Source organism: Ipomoea nil, unplaced genomic scaffold (genome assembly GCF_001879475.1).
Source record: "Ipomoea nil cultivar Tokyo-kokei standard unplaced genomic scaffold, Asagao_1.1 scaffold0222, whole genome shotgun sequence".
NCBI lineage: Eukaryota > Viridiplantae > Streptophyta > Magnoliopsida > Solanales > Convolvulaceae > Ipomoea > Ipomoea nil.
In genome coordinates, this window is record NW_017616650.1 from 643,569 (window position 1) to 667,351 (window position 23,783).

The following is a 23,783-nucleotide window of genomic DNA, read 5'->3' on the forward strand; positions in this document are numbered from 1 at the left end:
TTACAATTCCATCTTTTTAATTTGTTGAATTGCAATTCATCGGTACTCTCCCCCTCTACGAATTGCAATTCAATGGTTGTAACCTGTAGGGAAGCGAAACCTTCGAGTACGCGGGCTTTGCTGGAAACTGGAATAATCTCATGATGAACTTAGTTATATACGAACATCTAAGCTTTTGATCATATGGAACGGGGAGAGGTTTGAGCCTTTTAGTCCGGAGCAGGGCATCAGGCAGGGTGATGCGATGTCATCGGCGATATTTGTTCTCTGCATGGAACGGCTGAGTCAACTAATAGTCTCGAAAGTCAATAACAATAGATGGAAAGGGATTAAGCTTGTCCCCACATGACCTATTTTAACACATCTTTGTTTTGTAGATGACATGGTGCTGTTTTCAGAGGCCTCGATTAATCAAGTAGAGGTGATTTAGGAGTGTCTCGACCGTTTCTGCGCGGCATCAGGTCAGAAGATAAGCTTGAACAAGTCACAGGTGTTGTTCTCTAAGAACACGGACCCGAACCTTGCTGGAGCTATTGCAAGGAAGTTGAATATCGAAAACACAAGGGACCTTAGGAAATACCTTGGTGTACCATCCTTGCATGGACGGGTCACATGCACCACCTACTCCAACCTTTTAGAAAGGATGGCTGGACACCTGGAGGGTTGGAAGTCTAAATCCTTATCATTAGCGAGAAGGGTCGTGCTAGCAAAATCCGTACTTAACGCAATTCCTGTTTACACCCTGCAGACAGCAGCCCTTCCAAAAGGGATATGTTTGGAAATAGAGAAGCGCACTCGGAGATTCATATGGGGTGGCAGTGACGCGGGTAACAAACTGAGTTTAGCAAATTGGAACCTGGTTACGACGGCGAAAGATGAGGGCGGCCTATGAATTAAGAGACTACACGAGTTGAACTCGGCCTATATGGTCAAGCTGGGGGGTGGCGCCTACGGTAGGAGGCAAACAATCTATGGGCTGAAGTGCTCACCTCGAAATACAATAGAGGGGGTGACGCTGCTGCAAACACGAGGGGGGCACAAAGAATGTCCAACGTATGGCGTGTCATTACTGCGGCACAGGAGACTCTGGAAAAGGGTATTCGCAAGGTAGTTCATAATGGCAAAAGCACTAGATTTTGGATGAAAAAATGGATTATGGCGGAGCCGTTATGTGGACAACTGCGCACCCCACTTAGCCTCCCTAAGCTTTATGCCACTGTCGATGAGTATTTGGACACTAACCGTGGTTGGAAATGGGAAAACCTGGAACATTTGCTCCAGGCAGCGACGAAAGACATGCTAGCTGGTTTCATGTTGGCAGAAGAACACATGGAGGACGGCATAGGCTGGGGTCCGTCACACTGGGAATTTCTCGATCAAAATTGCGTACGATTTGCATGTTCCTCTGGCTGATCAAGCACGGAAAAGTCCTCACTAACGCTGAGAGGGGTAAACGCAATTTAACATCTAATGTGTTTTGTTTCCAATGTGCAGGTCAGGTAGAGGACTTGAATCACCTCTTCAGGTTTTGCCAGGCAGCAACAAGAATTTGGGATGTCTCCCTACAATGGCGTACAACAGCGACACTAAGGGGCTTGAATTAGAAGGAATGGTTGAAGATGAACCTAGAAGGGGACGCATGGTGTGGATTTGGCGAAGACTGGTCGGAACGGTTTAGCATCAGACTTTAGTGGTTGTGGCGATGGAGAAACGACGAGGTCTTTAACTCCAAGTCGGTGCGGATCGGGCAGAAGCTAAAATGGCTGACTATTTACGACACGGAGGTTCGAGCAGCTTTTGCAAAGAAGTGGAATCCAGCAACGGGACACATGCCGCATGTAACACCCTACTTTTCTTAAATCTAAAACTCAAATACTTAACTCAAAACAAGATAAATAAATGAGATTAGATCACTTAAACCAACAAAACGGGTGTCACTGCCACAATCACCACACACGATGACTGCACAGGCTAAAGAAAGTTAACTACTAGAGTCGAGCTCATCAAAACAACACTAACTTGGGGAACAAACCCCGGTGTCCGAGCACCAACAAAAGATTAGTCTAAAGGTAACAAACATCAGTTTATCAACAGTAGAAACCAATGTTGCAAAAAACGTTAGGCGCCCCCTAGGTGCCGATTTTTTAAAAAAAATAAAAAAAATTAAACTAAAAATTATAAAATTCACTAATAAAACATAAGGTTCCTCTAATTTTTTCTTACAAATTATTTACGTAAGTGGTTGTAAAATCATTCAAAATATTGTTGAAACCATCTAAATACATAAAAAAAAAAAATAAAATTAAGAGCAAAAGAAGCATTGACTTTACAATGGATCGCGCCGCCTGTGCCATAGCTATGGACTATGCCCAACATAATCATCACCTATAAAAGAATTTTAATCATCAGCTTTATATTTGACCATCTGTAAAAAGAAATTTAAATATTAGTAAAAAGTTTTAAATATTAATTTAAAAGTTTCATAAAATATAAATTTAATTATTAAAACACTATCATCATTGGTATGTTTTCTATGGCTTAGATTAGATCTCCTCCCTATAAAAGGATAGTTGTTTGCTTCACAAATACCTTCTTGTTGCATATATTCAAAACAATTTTTAAAACCTATAAATGATGTTAAATGATGTATCCCGAATTGGTCAACCTTCGCCCTCGAATTATTATCATATTCTTCTGCAAATATTTTGGGCACCCAATCTATCAACTCTTGGCTATACAATGAAATATGCGTGATGCAACTATGCCCAACATAATCATCAACTCTTAAAGAATTTTAATTTCCCTCTTGTAAGCTCAGAGTCCACAATTGTTGGTGTCGTGGAATATCTTATGCAATTGTGTGCTCTGATACCACGAAATACCTTATGCAATTATGGGCTCTGATACCATGGAATACCGTATATAATTATGAGCATTAATGTTAGTAATTCATTTTCCAAAAAAATAGAGTTGATCATCCTGTGAGATACCTAACTATTCACGGTAATTTTGATTCAATCGCAGAGTTAGTATCTAATCTAGATAATCATTAAAATTTTCTTATCAAAAGATCAAAACCTATTGGGTTACCAGACACTGTGCGGCATATGAAGAGGCTAAGGCATTTGCATATATATCGACATGCTATATTTATTCCCAGTTCAGATTATCGTAGACAGAAGTCATTGATGTTGTCTATTGAATCAAATTTACGAACCATTTCTGCACTACCTCTTGTTTATGTTTTGGGCAATACTTGGACAAAAAAAGAGCACATGCAAAAGTGGTTAGCCAATGTTCGAAACTTGAAATTTGTAATTGCTGATTTTTCCAGTACTTCAAAGAAGTGCAAAGTCTACTAATCACATGTGCGTTCTCTGATATTTGGTTTTGAATACGAGTTAATTATGAACTGTGATGTCACATGGATCACAAACAACTTTAGGTTGCTCAGAGTATTGAATTTTGGGAGCATTAATGTTGGCAATTAATTTACTCGAGAAATAGAGTTGATAATTCTGTTGAGATACCTAGCCATTCATAGTAATCTTGATCCCATCCCAATGAAACACATAAACAAGAGGAAATTAATTGCCACCATAATCATCAACTCTAAAAGAATTTTAATTTTACCTCTTGTGGGCTCAGAATCCACAATTGTTGGTGTTATTGAATACCTTATGCAATTGTGTGCTCTGATACCACGAAATACCTTATGTAATTGTGGGCTCTGATACCACGGAATACCTTATGCAATTGGAAGCATTAATGTTGGCAATATGTATATATATACCACTCAGTCACTGATATTGAAAGCAGAGTTTTTTGTTTGGATTTGTCGTGTGTGAATATTTACCCTATTTGTAAAAAAAAATTATTAAAATTATAACTATAATATTTTAATTAATTTAAAAATAATAATCTAAATATACAAAAAATGAAAGATGCTACAAAACATACCCGAACATTTTCGACCCCTACAAAAGCCATACCCGGAAAAAAAAATTAGGGGTAATTTAAATGCAAGTTTATATTGTTTTATTAAAGAAAGAAATCACAACACCAATGCCATTTTATAGTGAAGCAAGTAAGTATCAGATAATATTCTTCAAGAAAAAAATTAAAAAATCTTAAAATAAATGAAAAATCTATACAAACTAAGATAAATCAATTTTAGCATAATATTATTATCAATTTTTTCATTAATGAAGAACTCAAGAAATAAGTAAATATTCGCAAGGCTGCAACTTATAACTCTAGATGAATCAAAATCAATAAAGCTTGCCAAAAAAACACCATAAAGAAAATGAACATTCAAAACAAAATTACTATCACAGAAGCAAAATTGAAATACACCCTTGAACATAAACACAATTAAGGATTAATCTATGTAGATTGATAAACATATAACTATGTATCTAAACAAGTATCTGCCAAAAGAATATGACGTTAAGGGAATCCATATAGTATAAATGGTAGTTTAACTGTAATTCTCGAGAAAATATGCGATTTCAAAAAAAAATTTATCCAAAACGGACAACCGAGTCAAAAGTTATGTCTTCCCGAACTTTTCACACTTTACCATGCAAAAAAAAAAAAAAAAAAAAAAAAAAAACGCCGGTTCAGCCGGCTAGCCGGCCGCGGAGGAGGCCGATTCCAGCCTTCCTCGCGGCGGCCGGCGGGCGCCTAGTGCCTAGGCGTGATTTTTGCAACCATGGTAGAAACTAATCTAGCCTCTACAACCTCAAACTACGCACTAGTCTATCTCGTGCGCTCTCAAACACTGGGCCCACCTGAAAGAGGTTATAAAAACAGTAGGAAAATAAACCCGTTAGCAAATTAATGCTAAGTACTATAGATATAAATTTGAAAAACATTTGGCAAGCACACGTAATCTCAAGTACTTTGCAACACTTAAACAACAATCTCAAATCATGCTCATAAATAACTCTATATGCTTGCAACCTATTCATCACATAAACATGCTTTCTCAAGTACTCAACTTAAACACAACTCTCATGTTTTAAACAGATATTTCTAATCATAGCTCATCATGCAATTCTTATGCTCAAACTGATAGGTTAAGAGATACTTAAACTTCACCAAGCAAACTCATGTTATCATGCCAACTAATAAGCAACAACAAAAGTTATACTTCTCATCATACTCTAAGTGCAAAACATGCAAGTCATACAACAGAAAATGCCATGATCAGTGGCGGAGGCATGTGTATTCTATAGGGGGCCTTGGCCCCCCTCCCCCAATTTTTTTTTAATATTATATATGTGTTAATTTTTTTAAAAATATTATATAGAATTTTAAAATTTTGTTGTTATTTTAAAATATTTGCCCCCCGAGTTAAATTAATCTTACAGGCTAAGTTATAAACTTGTATCTTCTTAACTTTTCCAGTTTCTCTTTCAAGAACCATATATATATGCAGCATATATGGTATAACAAGATAATTTGTAGATTTGTGGTTATGTGATAAATTTTGTATTTACTTTTTTTTTTTTTAATTACAAGGGAAGGGGACATCCAAACTACTAATCGCCTCCACTAAGGCTTGAACTTATCACCTCCCACTTAAGGAAGTAGCCGGATATCATTGGACCACAAGGTCCTTGGAATTTTGTATTTAATTTAAAATGCATAATAATGTAAAAATGAGTTAATTCCAGCAAAGGTCCTCCGACTATAGTGATTTTCTAGATTTAGTCCCTGTCTTTTAATTTAGACAAATTTAACACTTGACTATCAAAATCTTTCCACCATTGGTCCTTCCGTCATCTCAGCATTATTTAGATGTTAATTTTATGGGTAAAATTGTCTGTTTATTACTTGGATTGTCTTCTTCCTCACCATACAAGCCAGAACAACATGATAGCCGTGGACGTTGCTACTCCTCAACTCCAGTCGAAGACGCGACTTGGAGTCGCCGGCAGGTGGCAGCAAGGCGAGGCAGCGACGACGTAGCTGGTTTTCCGGCGGAATTGGCGTCGGTGACTGCTGTATTATGGGAACCGAAGATGAAAGAATAGTCTCCTGGCGAGGTTAGGATTTCTTTTTGGGTTTTCTTTAATTTTGAACATTTCTGGTTGATTAACGAAAATCCTGTGCTTTGATGATCATGTTTAAGGGTACAGTTGACATCCTTCAAAAGTATCCTGTCCCAGATTGCGACATATGGTTCATCAAGTTTGCATGCGATTTCCAATTCAAAGCAGCAATTATAAGTAAAATGAAAACATTCTTTTTCAATTTGGCGTTACCATTCATCTCTGCCTGCAATTGGTTAATGAATCATTTCGCCAAAGTAAACTTTCTGTTATCGAGTTTCTCCTTAAATACATGTGCGAATCTTTTCCTTTGATTTTCAATCTACTAGGGAATAGGGAAGGGAAGATTTACCTTTGGGATATGCAAACCAGCCCGCCTGTTCTAATTGCGATGTTTGTCTGCTCTACCCCTATCTATTACTTGCAAAACCTGTGCTATATGCTTCTCGTTTTATATCTCAGTTGGGAAGCAGCGCCGTTCACCACCATTTTCCGAGACCCAGACCTCATCCCTCTGCCTTCTCTCTCAGCCAAACCATTGTTGTCGTCGACGCCAATTCCGCCGGAAAACCAGCTACGCCGTCACTGCCTCGCCTTGCTGCCACCCGCCGTTCGCCGCCCACGACTCCAAGTCGAGTCGTCGACTAGAGTTTGAGGAGTAGCAACGTCGACTGCTATCATGTTGTTTTGGCTTGTATGGTGAGGAAGAAGACAATCCAAGTAATGAAAGACAATTTTACCCCTAAAATTAACATCTAAATAACGCTGAGATGACGGAAGGACCAATGGTGGAAAGATTTTGATAGTCAAGTGTCAAATTGTCCAAATTAAAAGACAATGACTAAATCTGGAAAATCACTATAGTCGGGGAACTTCGCTGGAATTAACTCTGTAACAATTGTGTAGTATATGTATTTGAGAAAACAATTGCAATTATGTTATGTTGTGAAGAGGGGTTTTCAAGAAATAATCAATAGTCTTTTAAAACATGCATGGATGTTTTCATTCTTTCAACTGTACAAAGCAATGTGCATCGAAAACATATTGCAAAATAATTTAATATAGATTTAATTATAAATGATTTATTTTAAACTTTATTAAATTTGTAATGCAATAATTATTTTGAAATATGTTAACTGGATATCAATATATTTGATTTAGTACCTCGACCGTAGTTGGCCCCCCGCACTATTAAGTTCTGGCTCCGCCCCTGGCCATGATGCTATAAGCGCGCGCGCACACACACACACACACACACACACACACACACACACACACACACACACACACACACACACACACACACATATATATATATATATATATATATATATATATATATATATATATATATATATATACTCTCGATATTATGTAAAAAGAAATACTTTTTCTGTGGAGATTTCTGTTGAGTCACATTGACTCGCTTTTCTCTTCTTTCACTTGAGTCTCTTGACTCGCTTTTCTCTTCTTTACTTTCTTGCTTTCTTTCTATACTCGTGGACGAGGTAGGGACTTCACGAATTGTGAACGAACCTATCCGGGCTCGACATCTAGCCGGTCTAATACTCATCTTTCCACAGAACCACTCTCTTGGTTCTTATCTCAATCTCTGTGGAATCAGGTATCGTACTTGTCAGTGTGCACATCCCCTAACCAGGATTCTATGCCTGGCGGATAGTATCGAACCTAGTAACCCGGGAATATCGACCAAGTTACTTCATAAAATCTGTCGGTTCTCATTGACCGTTTCTTTCCTTTCTCAAACTTTCTTTCTTTCTCTTTTCTTCCGAAAGGACATAGTCCTAACGGGCCTCCGAAAACTCTATTTTCTCACAATAGATAACATATAGATATATCTCATGCAACAACTCTAACTTATGCAAGCTTATGCACATAATTCTCAACAACTTCTCTTTCTCACAATTTGAAAATCAAATATCATGCAATCTTCTCAATGCAAATAGATAGTGATTTTCCAAAATAGATATAGGTTTTTGAAATAGATTTTAGGCTTTACTTAGAGCCAAAATACACTTTGCTCAATGAAATAAGCTAACATGCTCTTTATTGTGAAAATGCTCTAAATCTCATTCACTGTGAAACAAGGAAATATGCACTGCTTTATACTAAAATCTCAACATTTAGAAAATCTTCTCAATGAATACTTAACAAGTATTGATCATGCTTCTCAACTCAAAACATACTCAGATGCTAGCAATTTCATTTACTGTGAAATAGGGAATTATGCATTGTTCATGCCAACTTCTCCATAACTTAACAAATCTTCTCAATAAATTCTAACAAGTATCTCGGCATGCTTCTCAATCAAATATCAATACTCAAATGCTACAAATTCATTTACTGATGAAGTTCACAGACAACAACAACAAAGTATTCATCTTTAACATTTCTAACTGTAAATCATGCTTTCTAACTCCAAATCCAACGAAACTAACTTCTACTAGTGCGTCGTAACGAGCCCTAGTGTCTGAGCCTCAAGGGCCCACGAGTCCCGGTCCGAACAACGCGTAGCGTAGCCACAGAACGGACCTGACCAACGGACCATGCCTAGGTCCATTGGGGCTTCTGGTGCACCAAACCCCATCTTCTTCACCTGTAGAATAAACCAGATGAAATCCAACACTTCCAAACCTCAATAAATCAATCATAGATCATCAAGAACACACAAATAGCTCAATAACAAACATTATCTAACATTTCTAAACATCTATTTCTCATTTCTAGCATTTAACAGAGTCAAAATCTAGTTTGGGAGTCCATGGTTTATACCTTAGCTTCTTCTTCTTCTTGTGTGGATCCATTCTTCATCTATATTCAACTACTACCTCCTTCACCACCTATACACCTCAAACAAACAACACAACAACACTTAAGGAAAGAAACTCATAGATTTGAAGATAAAGAATGGATGATCTTAAGGAAGAAGATGAAATGGATGGATGAGATGAAGGCTTGGAAATCTTACTGTGTTTTCTCTTATTCTTGGCAGACTAGAGATTGGGAGAGGCAAAGAATGGGATCAGGAGATTTCAATGGAATAGTGAAGCTTTTATAGGGTCCAAAACCCTAGGTAGGAAACAAATGATTGATTGAGGGTGAAAGTGTAAATTGGCCTGCTTCAAATGATCAGACAAAGTGTTTGGCTGGTAGAATAACAAGGTTCACCTTGTATCATGGACCAAAGTCTTAAAAGTGATTTTGGGATAACTTTGAGTCAAAAATAGATTTTATGAAAACAATTTCTAGTTTTTTTTTTTTTTTTTGTTTTTTTTTTTTTGAAAATAGTTTATAGTTAAAACACTTAGTTTAGGTTTCACAGGTTCCTTTCTGGTTTCACTTATATTGACTTTTTGGATCAAAACTTGGTACATAAATGTACCTCAAACTTAGGATTTTCGAAATAGGATAACTCTTGGTGTTGAATTTATTTAAAAACTCGGTTAAAAATATTTAATTCATACTCTGTTTTCGAAATAAAACTTTTGGAAGAGTGAAAATAGCTATTTTGAAATTTTATAAAATAGAATTTAGAAAAATTATTTTTGGGTTATCACCCCGCATGTCGTATCTCGAGTAGGATGGTGTAAGCCTCCTAGTGATTGGCATAACCTGAATGTTGATGGCTGTTGGAAAGGGGACGGAGTAGCTGGTTGTGGGGGGTTTACTCAGGGACTTGCAAGGAGGATGGTGCCAGGGGCTTCACTCATAACATAGGCGCTGTTTGTAGAAGAAGCGGAGGCTTGAGGAGTTCTGCTTGGCATCAATATAGCGAAGAAGTGTGGTTTCACAAAGATAGTTGTTGAGTGTGACTCAAAGAAAGTTGTGGGAAGATTGGGTGCAGCATGTAAGCACATAATCCACGTTGTAAACAATAAATACGTGGCTAAGGAAAAGAGTTAGGATCACCAACCTCCAGCCATAGCTTTGATTCTTGATCACCAGGGACTCGCTGCAGAAGTTCCTCGGGCTGCTGTAGAATCTGCGTAAGTTTCAGTTATGTTTCTCTCACTTCTCTCGGTGACTCTAGATAGGTGTATGATACGTCAACCGAGCAGTGAGAGGACTTAGGGGTCTAAATAACCTACATCCCATCAATGTAGGTAACCAATTACCTAATGCTGACTAAGTTCTAATACTTAGTCAGCCTATTGATTTGCACCACTTAAATTACTATTGTTATTATATAATAATAGACTTAATAATAATAATAACTATATAGGGAAAACGTTACATTCTCCCACTTGGTGCAAATGTGGAACTCAAAAACAGGATTTACACCAACCATAATGATATGTCCTCCTTAGCGCAAGTAATATCCATTATGATCAAATGCAAATTGCCTTTGAGTACTTTAGGTAATCAAACTTTAATGAAACAAACCATATGTTCATTTCAAGTCCACTGAAGTATGTTTCCTTATTGAGATAAACTGAATTGTGTACACACCCAAAGAAAACATCTGAAGTATCTGAAAAACTGAAGTGCAAAAGAATTTCATTATTCAACTGAATGTATATACAAATTACAAAGAGGACGAAAGTCCTATTTCCTTAATCAGATCCTTAAATTTAAATGGAGGCATGCCTTTAGTAAAGGGATCTGCTAGCATCAACTCAGTATTAATGTGTTCAATGAATACAACTTTATTCTTGACACGCTCCCTAATGGCTAAGAACTTGATGTCGATGTGTTTACTTCGACTCCCACATTTTTCGTTCTTAGCTAGGAAGACTGCAGCTAAGTTGTCACAATAAACTTTAAGTGGCTTAGATATAGAATCCACAATTCTGAGTCCAGAGATGAAATTCTTGAGCCACACACCTTGCGAAGTAGCCTCGAAACAGGACACGAACTCGGCTTCCATGGTAGAAGTAGTTATTAAGGATTGTTTAACACTTCTCCATGAAATAGCCCCACCGGCCAATATGAAGACGTACCCGGAAGTTGACCTCCGAGAATCAACACAGCCAGCGAAGTCCGCATCAGAATAACCAACAACATCCAGGATGTCCGTCTGCCTAAAACCCAGCTTGAAATCTATAGTACCTTTGAGATACCTTAGAACTCTCTTCACAGCTCCCCAGTGATCCATGCCCGGATTATGCAAGTACCGCCCCAACATACCGACGGCAAAGGCAATGTCAGGCCTTGTACAAACTTGAATATAGCCAAGACATCCAACCGCTTCAGCATATGGAATATCTTTCATACGCTCCTTTTCCAAGTTATTCTTAGGACATTGGTCCAAACTAAACTTATCCCCTTTTGCGATGGGAGCAACATTCGGTGAACAATTTTGCATCCGAAATCTCTCCAAAACTTTGTTAATATAGGTTTCCTGCGATAGACCCAGTATACCCCGGGACCTATCCCTATGAATCTTTATGCCAATGACATAAGATGCTTCACCCATATCTTTCATATCAAAATTTTTGGAAAGGAACTGTTTCACGTCACGAAGCATCCCCACCTCATTAGTGGCGAGTAGGATATCATCCACATATAAAACAAGGTAACATATTTTACTCCCACTAACTTTCTGGTATATACAAGGATCTAAGGGACTTTCAACAAAACCAAATGATGAAATGACCCCGTCAAACTTAATATACCACTGACGGGAGGCTTGTTTCAAACCGTATATGGACTTCCTAAGCCTACACACCAAATCCTCACCCCCTCTAGAAGAGAAACCTTCAGGTTGTTTCATATAAACTTCCTCTTCTAGATCACCATTTAGGAACGCGGTTTTCACATCCATTTGTTGCAACTCAAGGTTAAAGTGTGCAACTAAAGCCAGAATGATTCGAAGAGAATCTTTCTTTGATACAGGAGAAAAGGTCTCCTTGTAGTCAATTCCTTCTTTTTGAGTAAATCCCTTAGCAACGAGTCTGGCCTTGAACCTCTCAATGTTACCTAATGAGTCTCTTTTGGTTTTAAATACCCATTTACAGCCAATCGGCTTGGCCCCATTAGGTAACTCAACAAGGTTCCAAACTCCATTACTCTTCATGGAATTCATTTCATCTTTCATGGCTTCTAACCACAAATCGGACTGTGCACAATTCGTAGCTTGTGAAAACGTTATGGGATCATCTTCAGCTCCAATGTCAGATTCTTGTAGATACGATACGTAATAGCTAGGAACTGCCGAACGCATTACCCGAGTAAACCGTCTTAATGTTGTAACACCAGTACCTTGTGAAGGTTGTGGCGCCATTTCCTCTTCAGGAACTAGATGAAGTTCTTGAATTGGTTCAACTTCAGTCTGTGCGGGTTCAGGATCTTGCTGAAAATCCTGATTTGGTTCAACCATTGGCTCGAAGTCTAGTTCAGGAGGTTGCTGTAAGTCTTGAACTTGTTCTTCCAATGGTTGAGTTTCAACAGCTTGTGGAATCTCAATAATGGGTTGTACAATCGCAGGTGTGATTGAAGGCGCGCTGCGTATAAGTGCAACTCCGTTAGATGACGTTGAAGGGCAAGAGTCAAAATGATCAAATAAAGGAACTAAGTCCTTAAATCGATCTCTCCCACTGATCAAGTCATCTTCAAGAAACTTAGCATTTCTCGATTCCACTATCCTAGTTGTATGTTTTGGACAATAAAACCTATAACCCTTAGAAGACTGTGCATACCCTATAAAGAAAGCACTTATCGTCCTCGGGTCAAGTTTCTTTTCATGTGGGTTATAAATCCTCACCTCAGACGGACAACCCCAAACACACATATGAAGCAAACTCGGTTTCCAACCTTTGAAAAGCTCAAAAGGTGTCTTGGGGACAGCCTTGGTCGGAACCCGGTTTAATATATACGTTGCCGTCTTGAGAGCGTCGGTCCACAATGATTTTGGAAGTGTGGAGTTGCTTAGCATACTCCGCACCATGTCCAAAAGAGTCCGATTCCTTCTTTCAGCAACACCATTTTGATCCGGGGAACCCGGCATGGTGTATTGGGCAACAATCCCATGCTCTTGAAGGAATTTAGCAAACGGACCCAAAACTTGTCCATTTTCTGTGTATCTACCATAATATTCACCACCTCTGTCTGACCTAACTATTTGTATTTTCTTCTTGCATTGGTTTTCAACTTCAGCCTTAAAAGTTTTAAAGGCATCCAATGCTTCATACTTATGATGAAGTAAATACACATAGGTAAATCTAGAGAAGTCATCTATAAAGGTAATGAAATATCTCTGACCTTGCATATCCATATCTGGACAGCATATATCAGTATGAATTATTTCTAACAATGTTGAACTTCTATTGGCACCTTTCTTTGACTTGTTAGTCTGCTTGCCTTTTATGCAGTCTATACAAGTCCCAAAATCAGTATAGTCTAGAGTAGAAAGTACTCCATCCTTTACCAACCTTTTAATGCGATCAAGGGAGATGTGTCCCAATCTCCGATGCCACAACATTGAAGATTTATCGTTAACACTACACCGTTTGGTGCCAGTTTGAACATGTAAGGAATCATAACTTGCAACATTTTGTAAGTGAAGACAATAAAGACCATTAGACAATGTACCATTTCCAATACAAGTAGAATTATGAAACAATTTAAAATACTTGTCTGAAAAGTTAAAACTGAATCCCAAAGGTACAAGTCTCGAAATGGAAACCAAATTTCGTGAAAAAGTTGGTACGTAAAATGTCCTTTCTAAATTCAAAACGAAGCCACTTTCTAAAATCAGCTTGCAAGTCCCTACAGCTTCAACCGGCGAGCCCATCTTATTTCCGGAGAAGATGTGTCGCTCACTTGACATCGGTTGTCTCAGATTTTGCATATCCTGTAAAGAATTTGCAATGTGGATTGTTGAACCAGAATCAATCCACCAAGTGTTAGCATTAACGTCTGACATATTGGATTCAAAACAAACAAAGGAAGAGATCATACCTTTCTCAGACATCCACTTCTTAAACTTCGCACAGTCTTTCTTCATATGCCCCTTCTTCTTACAGAAGAAGCATTTCTGTGCTTTCTTAATGTCGGTCTGAGGGGATAATTTTGCTTTCCCTTTAGCTGTAGTGTGGCGCTTTCCAGATCTTCCCTTAGGCTTGGTTATAGCAAGCATGACATTCTCCCCTTTTTGTTCCTGGCGTAGTCTCCCTTCTTCTTGCACACACTTATTAATAAGATCATTAACAGACCATTTCGTGTCATGTGTGTTATAGGCAATTTTGAAGGTGCTATACTCAGGCGGGAGAGTGTTGAGTGCAAAATGCACTACAAATGAGTCCGGCAGCTTGATCTTTAACTTGTCAAGCTGTGCTGCAATGTCACTTAGTTGCATTATGTGACTGCGCACACCATCAGCAGGGGAAAAACGAAGGGAGGTGAACTGCATTATTAAGGTGCTTGCTAGGGATTTGTCAGAAGTTTCATACTTCTTGTCAATGGCCTCAATACACTGTTGAGCGGTTTTAAGTGTATCAACCGTGCGACGTATATTACTAGGAACCCGAGACTGAATGAAAAATATGCACAGGCGATTGGATCGTTCCCACTTAGCCCAAAGGTCTTTGGCTTCTTGAGAGCTCGTCGCGGTTATAGCCGGGGGCTCTGAATTGTAAACAGCATAGTCCATCTCTTTCATGCCAAAGTAGATCAGGAGTGAATCCCTCCATTGGCTATAATTATTAGCAGTAAGCATTGGAACATGGATGGGTGAGCTAGTTGGGGTAAATTCTGAAAGGAAATTATGAATTGGTTAGTTTTGATTTTCGAGGCATAAATGAACTAAAGTGCATATTTTGCCAATGCAAACTTATGCAAAAGATAAACTCGCATGCCATAAAAATTGCCTGTGGGCTAAATTTTTACGCATAATGAATTTACCAAACTGAATGGTGAAAAACCAGAAAGGGTACGGTTTGGGTGTTTCCACCCTTGATGACAAAACTACCAAAACTATATGCCGATACATAATCCCTGTGGGCAAATTATGATCATAGTTTGGCATTTCATCCTAATCAATCCTACAAATACAACAAAATTGCCTGTGGGCTAAATTTCGCCATATCATATAGAATGAATTACAAGGATATTGCCAATTCTTTATGTGAGTTAACCTGAATACAATTTAAGCAATTAAAGATGCTGTGGCTACTCTTTAATTACAAAACTGTAATCACTTGGCAAAGGGGAGTTTAAAGCCTAGCAAACAAATTAAACCAAAACACGATAGACAATCTTTAGGTATACTCCCAGGAAAGTTGGTCGAGACGAAGCTCGGTTAAATACCAACTCCTTAGACAGAGTAGCGTTGCAAGGGGACTAGTAGCAACAAGGCATTTAAGCCAGGGCCATAGAACTAGTATACCTCCCCAAGAAACTTCCCTAAGTCATGTATTCTCATATTTGAAGTAAAATTGTTTGGATGATCTATAATATGGTTATAAACCTGTGGATAAGGCCTTAAATTTGGGTAAACTAGAACATTTATTTACTTTATGTGCTTCATTGCTTTAGAAAGACACGAGCGGAGCAATAACCAAATGAGTAAACTAACATGCTTAATCTATCCTTAAAAAGGCACTAAATTCACCTAAAAGGCACTATAACATGCTTAATAGGCATATAATTCAGACCTAAAGGCACTAGATGCATACTTAAAGAACATGCTTTGCTAACATACGCATAATTATAACAATCAAATAATTAACGCAATAAACAATAAAACATGTTCAGATTATGCATATTATAACTCATGCTCCACAATTAAATTGCGATACTGAATACAATTTAAACTGAAATTCAATATTAAATTAAAATTCCAACAAATTGAGACAGAATAATTTGATCAAGAATTATAATTTAATATTAACTGTAGGTAAAAAAAAAAACCATATGAATAAAACCCTTAAGAAGAAGCTAAATATGATGAAAAAAAATTCCTGCAAGCCCAAAAAAAAAATTTTAGGCCCAAATTTCTGGCAAGCCCAAAGCCAAAAAAATTTTTTTTTTTTTTTTGGAGCCTAGGTCTGGCCGAATTGGGCCAGACCCGGCCCAAAAAAACCCAAGTGTCATCATCTTCTTCATCTGCTTTACCTGCGTACAGAAGAAGCGGAGCGGCAAAACCAAACCAAAAAACAAACAGAGATGGAGAGGCCAGGAGCACCCGGCTCCACCACCACCTCCGGACCGCCGCCGCGCCCTGCCGCCACGCCTCGCCCTGTCTCCGCCGCCGGCCACCACCGCGCCATTGAAGGAGGCAGTTGGTGGCGACACTATCGGGAGCAACCCAGTGCCGCCACCACCGCCGTCCTTGACGGGGTCGGCCAGCGCCACCAGAGGGGCGTGCCTCACCGGCAAACGGAATCCGGCGAGCACGCCCCTGGCCGGCGACATGGAGGAAACCAGCGAACAGGGGAGAAAAAAACGCAAAGCAGTGTACGGGAGAAAAAAAACTGGGGAAAAAAAATTTTTTTTTTTTTTTTTTACTAAATGCGGAAAAAGAATACACAATTTTCCAGCAGCCCAACACAATTGCATAGAGCATACATATTCTAAATTATGCATGAAAATATAGCATATGTAAAAAAAAACTGAATTGTGCAATTTAAACAAAGCTAGGCAGAGATAAAATTGGCTCTTGATACCAAATGTAAGCACATAATCCACGTTGTAAACAATAAATACGTGGGTAAGGAAAAGAGTTAGGATCACCAACTTGATTCTTGATCACCAGGGACTCGCTGCAGAAGTTCCTCGGGCTGCTGTAGAATCTGCGTAAGTTTCAGTTATGTTTCTCTCACTTCTCTCGGTGACTCTAGATAGGTGTATGATACGTCAACCGAGCAGTGAGAGGACTTAGGGGTCTAAATAACCTACATCCCAATGTAGGTAACTAATTACCTAATGCTGACTAAGTTCTAATACTTAGTCAGCCTATTGATTTGCACCACTTAAATTACTATTGTTATTATATAATAATAGACTTAATAATAATAATAACTATATAGGGAAAACGTTACATAGGGGCTTCACTCATAACATAGGCGCTGTTTGTAGAAGAAGCGGAGGCTTGAGGAGTTCTGCTTGGCATCAATATAGCGAAGAAGTGTGGTTTCACAAAGATAGTTGTTGAGTGTGACTCAAAGAAAGTTGTGGGAAGATTGGGTGCAGCAATGAAGGACCAAGGCAGCGCCAGCAACATCATTCAGTGATGCATCAGTGAAGCAAAGGGTATCCCTGAGATGGCTTTTCAACATGTTTACAGAGAACATAATGTAGCTGCTGATATCATGGCCAAGTTGGCGCTTGCCTACCCAATTGGGCTTCGAGTTATTCTGGAGGCACCACATGAGCTACGTGAAACGCTTCAGTACGATCGGATTGGAGCTTTTGTCATGAGGATAATTACCAAAGCCTCGATTAGGGAGAATGGCCGATGCTGGAGTCTTGTTGGGTAATCCCCTCCTCTCAGATAAAAAAAAAAAAAAAAAAAAAAAAAAACATTACACAAGAAGATTTAGTCTTTATATCACTTCTCTCATTCTCATTCCCATTAATTCTATTTCTCACTATCAAACATTGTAATTTGAATTCCTATTTTATTCTCACTTTTATTCTTTTCTCATCAAATTTCAATTTATTTCATGTCTAATTCCTTCCTCCCACCAAACACCCAATAAAGTCAATATCTGTAATTCCACGTGAGCAACGTTGTCAATCATAGCATTAGGGCATCCCCAATAGGTTGAAAATTTTGAGGAATTTTTACAAGTGTAATTAAGAAAGAGAAAATAGGATGTGAGAAAAAACAAAAAAGAAGATTAAAATATGAAGAAAAAAAAGAAAAAAAAAAAGAATTACGCGCCCACCTGGGCACGTACACTGCACGTGCCTGCCTGGACGTGAGAGTCGCGCCTCACACACATGAGGCGCAACTCTGCATCTTCACTGGTGGGACCCACCCACTACAAAATCTTCATATTTGCAAGACAACCTAACTCTCTCTCTTCCCCCTTTCTTTCTTCCACCTCACCCAAATTTCTTCAAAACCTACTCCAAAAGTCCCTTTTAATTTGGAATAACCAGCCTGCAAAATCTGCTGCATTTTATTTTCACTTCATCTTCTGTAATTCCACGTGAGCAACGTTGTCAATCATAGCATTAGAACTCATCAAATCAACCAGCCTGGATGATTAACATTAAATGTAAAACAAATTTGGAAGAAAACGAAATACTCCGTAGTTGTTACTTGTTAGGACGACGAATTCTGTTCCGGCGGCCTACATGTCTGGTATATAGAATAAAATATTAAAAACTAATAACAATTGTTTCAAATTTAGTAATTAATGCATGATTAATTATTGCATCGTGAGCCACATGGATTAAAATCAACTGTTTGACTCCATTAATTTTTTGTCTTAAGAAGGAAATCTTTTGGCTACAATTATTGCACCTTGTGCGTGTAAGATTATACTATATATCTTCCCCCAAAGATTATACTATATATTTTCTCTCAAAATGTTGAATCTCCAACCTCAAGAGCCCTACATACTGGCCCAACAGAGCATTTGGAAAAATGTAAACTACGGTGACTCATTGGCTCAGCAGACAAGATTTGGGAGGATGTGAATTACGGTGACTCAATGGCTTAGCAGGTTCAAATGCCGATGAGCACAAGGGATCTGTCCACTTTAGATATAATCCAGCCTCACACTGCCGATGTCACGTTGATGTTCGAACCTTAATCTCTTCTCCAAAGTTTTGTCTACTGAACTAGTGAGTTATACTCGTGCAGTCGTGCGGGCAAGATTATACTATATATCTATTATCTAGCATAGCGTGCGCAACTAGTCAACAAACTCAAAATAAATTCATAAGATTTACTTTGTTCCATAAAATAAATACTAATGTATAAATATTAAATGACAAGTAGGTTAGATGTGACACATCGCGATTTACCTCATCCACCTATCCTTAAAGAGGAGCGAGTGAGGACTCCTTCACCTATGTTTAAGATGTGACAACTATATTTAATTCATGTCAACTCAGTTGGCAAATTAAAACACAAATAAACAAAAAAGAAAACGTAGGTCAACCTAATAAATTAACGCACTTATAATTACATTAGTGATTTAAATAATTAGAGTCGTAAAGACCATATTTGAACGGAACATCAAAACATTGTATGTGTAGTTGATCGAATTATATTTTGAAAGAGTCTCAACGACAACCTCGATTACCATTGGCAGAATGTTTTGTTTAATGCATGCAGGCTTCCATAACGTCAAACTAAACTATTCATAATTCATTAATCAACTCCAAATTAGGAAAGTAAACTCAACTGGGAAAAGAATATACAAATTTATGACATTTAATTCATTGGATAAGAATAATTAAGCCAGCGAAACATCAGATATAATCAATCCGGCCTATTGCTTTACCAAGGAATCAAGGATGCTTCATGCATGCCATCTTGATGCCACGTAGGCAGTGTTTGTTCAAGGCAAACATGCAAGGTTCGGTAGAACGCGCGACACGCCATTGACTTCTTCATTTATAGGTGATTTTTTAATTTTATTTTGTTACAGAAATACTAATAAACGAAGATACCTAATTTATTAGATATAATTAATGTACTAAAGTACTCCCGTTGGCCGTGTTCACTTTTGAGTGACAAGGAAAAACCAATTTAAATTATGCATAATTTTTTGTTTTCTTTTCGAATAGACCGAGGAGTAACCAACTAACCATCTATCATGACTATACGAGACTAGGCTATCCCCATGATATCATCATTTAGGAACCCAATAACCTCAAACTCCGGTCGAAACAACACTCTCATGCTACGATCAAGCACAAGTGTCATAATTTTTTTGTTTTGTACTATTGACTCTATTACAAAGTAGTATATGTTTTAAATTATACTTTTTTTTTTTTACATGTTGAAATCCAAATAGTCAATACCCTACCACCATAATTTAATTTTGTGACTTTCTCTCAAGGAGAGCCAAAGTGCCATTTAAGCACAATTTGCTGGGCAATTCAAGGATAAACTTAACCATTCGATATTGTATTAATATTGCATGTACATATATATATATGGACACTAGCCGCCGTTAGTTAGCACTACTGGAAATTATTGAATTTCCGACCACCTGAAAGTGATCTTAAATCAAGTTGAAAGCAAAAAGTAGTTGGAAATAGCAACAAGGGTTTTTCCGGATACCAAAAGTGGTAGGAACAAGGCTTTCGACTTGATTTAAGATCGCTTTCAGGTGGTCAGAAATTTCAGAATTTCCTGTAGTGTATGCATCTCAATCTTGTATGAACATTTGATTGATTTTTTTTTCTTTTAAATTTGGGTCACACTTGTGTGAGTCCGTCTCACGAATCCTTATTCGTGAGACGGATCAGATCAATATGAAAATGTAATACTTATACTGAAAAATATAATACTATTTAGGAATAAAGTGTGTGTTTGTTACTTATAAAGAAAAATTTAATACTTTTAAATCAAATTGTAAAAGTATTACATTTTTCCATATAAGTAATTAATAAACATTTTACTCCATATTTTTTATTAGTATTACATCCGATCTTGACCCGACCCATTTTACAGACAAAGATTTGTGAGGCTCACTCAGGTTTTTGCCTTTCTATTTTAATTTTTAAAACTAGAAATTTGTCCCAATAATTATTGGCCTAAATTTATTGTTAATTAGTTGGAGTTGAGTTCTGATCTCCTTTGAAAGTACCAACATGTTTGACTAATCTTTTTTGAATATAATGTTAATTAATTAGTGAAAAATATTTGGTAAACTCTCATGCTCTCAATTTTTACTTATTCTCACAAGTTCTTGATGACACACTTATTTGGATCCATATAATGAAAGTAACCAATCTTTATTTGCCATATAAAGAAGTAGAATTTAGGAGTATGGATAGTAAAACTCTTAAGTTTTAATTAGTGGATATATGGTTTGACCAGGTTATTAGAAGAGCCGACTAGCTAAGTTATGTCAAGTAAAATCATAATTGTTTCACTTAAATTCTCATTAAAATCCCAATTTAAACTTTTAAAGACTGCATTATATTATCTTATCCACATGAGCTATATAAAGAAATATAATTGAACTGCCTGCATGTATAGACAGACAATCTCTACCAAGTTGATTTAGTAACTTTAAACTTACAAGTCCATTTGACTTTCAGCCGGAATGATATGATCTATTGACTTTTTTGGTTTGAGCAGGTTAGTTATGAACAATGACCTTAGCTTCTTGGTTTAACTTGGACATCTATTAAAACATATTAAACAGAATGGTAATATATTTATATTTTTTCATCAGATCAGTTCAATCTAATTTACATTTTCGAGCTGAGAAATCTCAATACAATTTGGATGTTAATTGGAACATTATCACTACTGATCCAAAGTATCCAAATAACAATTAATCACCAAAACTGGGGGGACTGTATAGAATAAATGAAAGGGAAAAACAGTTAAAATGATAATTAATCACCATTAGTTACTCATTGTTCTTCTTTCTTCTTCTTTCCATGAAATCATGTATTCTCTTGAGTGCAACTTCCAGTGTCTGTTCACTCATATTAGCAAAGCAAACCCTAAACCACCCAGCTTCAGTGCAATGGCAGGAAGAGCCTGGAGAAATATTAAGCTTCACTTCATGCAACATTGTTTTCCAAACCTTCAGTTCACATTCTCTTGTAGGTTCATCCAACAACGGGCTCAAATTCATCCAGCAAAACAGCCCTGCATTCCCTTTCAAGCACGCGATTCCGGCGCTCTTTAACCCTTCAACGATCATCTCATATCTCTTCCTCAGCCTCTCGCGGTTAGTCTTTATGTAATTCTCGGTGAACATTTTGTCCGACAACATGGCGGCCAAGAGCTGCTGCGTTTGCGAGGAGATTAAGGTAAAGCTGGACATTCTCCGGGCGGTGGTGACGACTTTGTCGTTGTAGGAATATATTGTGCCCACTCGAAAACCTGGGAGGCCTAGGTCTTTGGAGAGGCTGTACACAATGTGAACTCTCTCTGAGTCTCTGTAACTTCTTGCCTCGAGGATTTCTGCAATGCTGATGAACTCCGAGGAGGAGAAGGCGGAGCCTGAGTAGATTTCGTCGGAGACAAGATGGATGTTCTTGGCCGTCGCGAAATCAAGAACTTGTTCGAGGATGGATCTTTGGATTGTTGCGCCTAGAGGGTTTGAAGGGTTTGTTATCAGAACTCCTCGGACCTTGATGCCGTTGGATTCGGCTTCATCGTACGCTGCTTCTAAGGCTGTTCTTGTTATCTGGAAGTTGTTTGAGCTGTCGCAATGAACTGGAACAATTTTCACACCTGTCCTCCACCTCAAATCCCTGTCAAACCTGCAGCAAAAACATAGTTAATTAAAATGGTACAAGGTTTAGCATTATTATTAACTAGGGAATTAAACCCCGGGCTATTACCCAAGGGTGTGGACTGTATGCATTGTGACCCTAGTCGGCTGGAAAAGGGTCAAGGAGGTAAATCTGTCTAGATTATCCATAGCTGACTGATTTTAATCAAGAAGGTCGAACTTGTAACTATATAGTTATCAAGAAAACAGTCTAACTAACTTGGCTGGGGTTACCACATATATTATAGTATGTATGTAGGTATTGTGTACTTACCCTGGATAGTAAGGGGTAGGTACAAGCAAAGCATCTCCAGGGTCAGCTAAAATGAAGGTTAAGAGCTCATTAGCTGCAGTGGCGCCGGCGGTGATGACAACTCTTTCGGGATCAAACCTCGCCCTTCCACCTCGAATCTGTTCCATGAAACTTGCCATTGCTTTCCTGAAAGAGAGAAGTCCATGATAATCTTGAAACAAGGCATTCTCCCTAAACCCAGAAATCCCCTTTCTGGATGTTTCTTCTGCGTTTTTGTCCAAGTATTCTTCCAACAAATCAAATGAAACCTATCAAAAAATTAATGGAAAATTATAAACAGTCCATCAGCATCATATCATAAGCTAGCAAAAATTAAAACTTATGAAAAATAAACAGTCCATATATAACAATACTTACTTGATTCTCAGCTAAACCCATCTGAATCACTCCAGATGGGTTTTTCAGCTCATCATAAGGGTCTTCATCATAGGCTTTCCAGCCTGCAAAATATGGTGAGTCTTCTCCATGAGTGTCTGAGACTGCAACTTTTGACAACCCCACCACACAAGGTTGATCAATCTCAATAATAGCCATCACTATATAATGCAATTTTCAATTCAGATTTTCTTTTAACACTTTCTGAAAGGAATAATCAAGCTGGATCGGAGCTTTATGTGTTGATGATGAGAAATGAGAGAAAGAAGCTAAGAAATTAATGAGGTAGAGAACTGTGTGAATGGAGGTTTTTGTCAAACCCCTTTGTATATATAGGAAGGTTTTTGTACTTCTGTTAGATGAGAAAAGTGGGCCCTCAACTTACATATATATTTTGCTGAAAATTAAACAAAAGAAAAAAGAAAAATATATGGTAAAGAAACCAATCAATGATTGATTCTATAGAGTAAGTAAAATCAAAGCTCATCAGCTTTATCACAAATATATATATATATATATATATATATATATATATATAGTTTGAATGGCTGGTGACAACTGTATGGCTGTATATATGTTAGCCTTTGTCAAGCTGCTTACATCTCAATCTCCACAAGATCCTCACTGCAAATTTGGTTGTTGACGATTGTG

The 23,783-nt window shown here is 37.8% G+C and overlaps 1 protein-coding gene and 1 long non-coding RNA gene across 2 annotated transcripts; one reads left to right on the forward strand and one right to left on the reverse strand.

Moving 5' to 3' along the window:
* Positions 1-6,018: 6,018 nt before the first annotated feature.
* On the forward strand, positions 6,019-6,451 carry LOC109193551. Its single transcript, XR_002056304.1, has 3 exons — positions 6,019-6,053; positions 6,140-6,236; positions 6,389-6,451. It is a non-coding gene; the product is annotated as an uncharacterized LOC109193551 (long non-coding RNA).
* Positions 6,452-21,551: 15,100 nt separating this feature from the next.
* On the reverse strand, positions 21,552-23,415 carry LOC109193908 (1-aminocyclopropane-1-carboxylate synthase 7-like). Its single transcript, XM_019344736.1, has 3 exons — positions 23,115-23,415; positions 22,719-23,005; positions 21,552-22,433 (listed from the first exon to the last, which is right to left on the reverse strand). Exons 1-3 carry the CDS (start codon positions 23,289-23,291, stop codon positions 21,569-21,571), a joined length of 1,329 nt encoding a protein of 442 aa, XP_019200281.1. The 5' UTR covers positions 23,292-23,415; the 3' UTR covers positions 21,552-21,568.
* Positions 23,416-23,783: the final 368 nt, after the last annotated feature.

What these genes read in the sequence shown, in the direction of transcription:
- LOC109193908 (XM_019344736.1), bottom strand. Translation starts at nt 23,291, where the DNA reads ATGGCTATTATTGAGATTGATCAACCTTGTGTGGTGGGGTTGTCAAAA. An exon ending in TGGGTTTAGCTGAGAATCAA is followed by an intron (nt 23,006 to 23,114) that starts GTAAGTATTGTT and finishes ATTTTTTGATAG; the next exon opens with GTTTCATTTGATTTGTTGGA. An exon ending in CCTACCCCTTACTATCCAGG is followed by an intron (nt 22,434 to 22,718) that starts GTAAGTACACAA and finishes TTTTTGCTGCAG; the next exon opens with GTTTGACAGGGATTTGAGGT.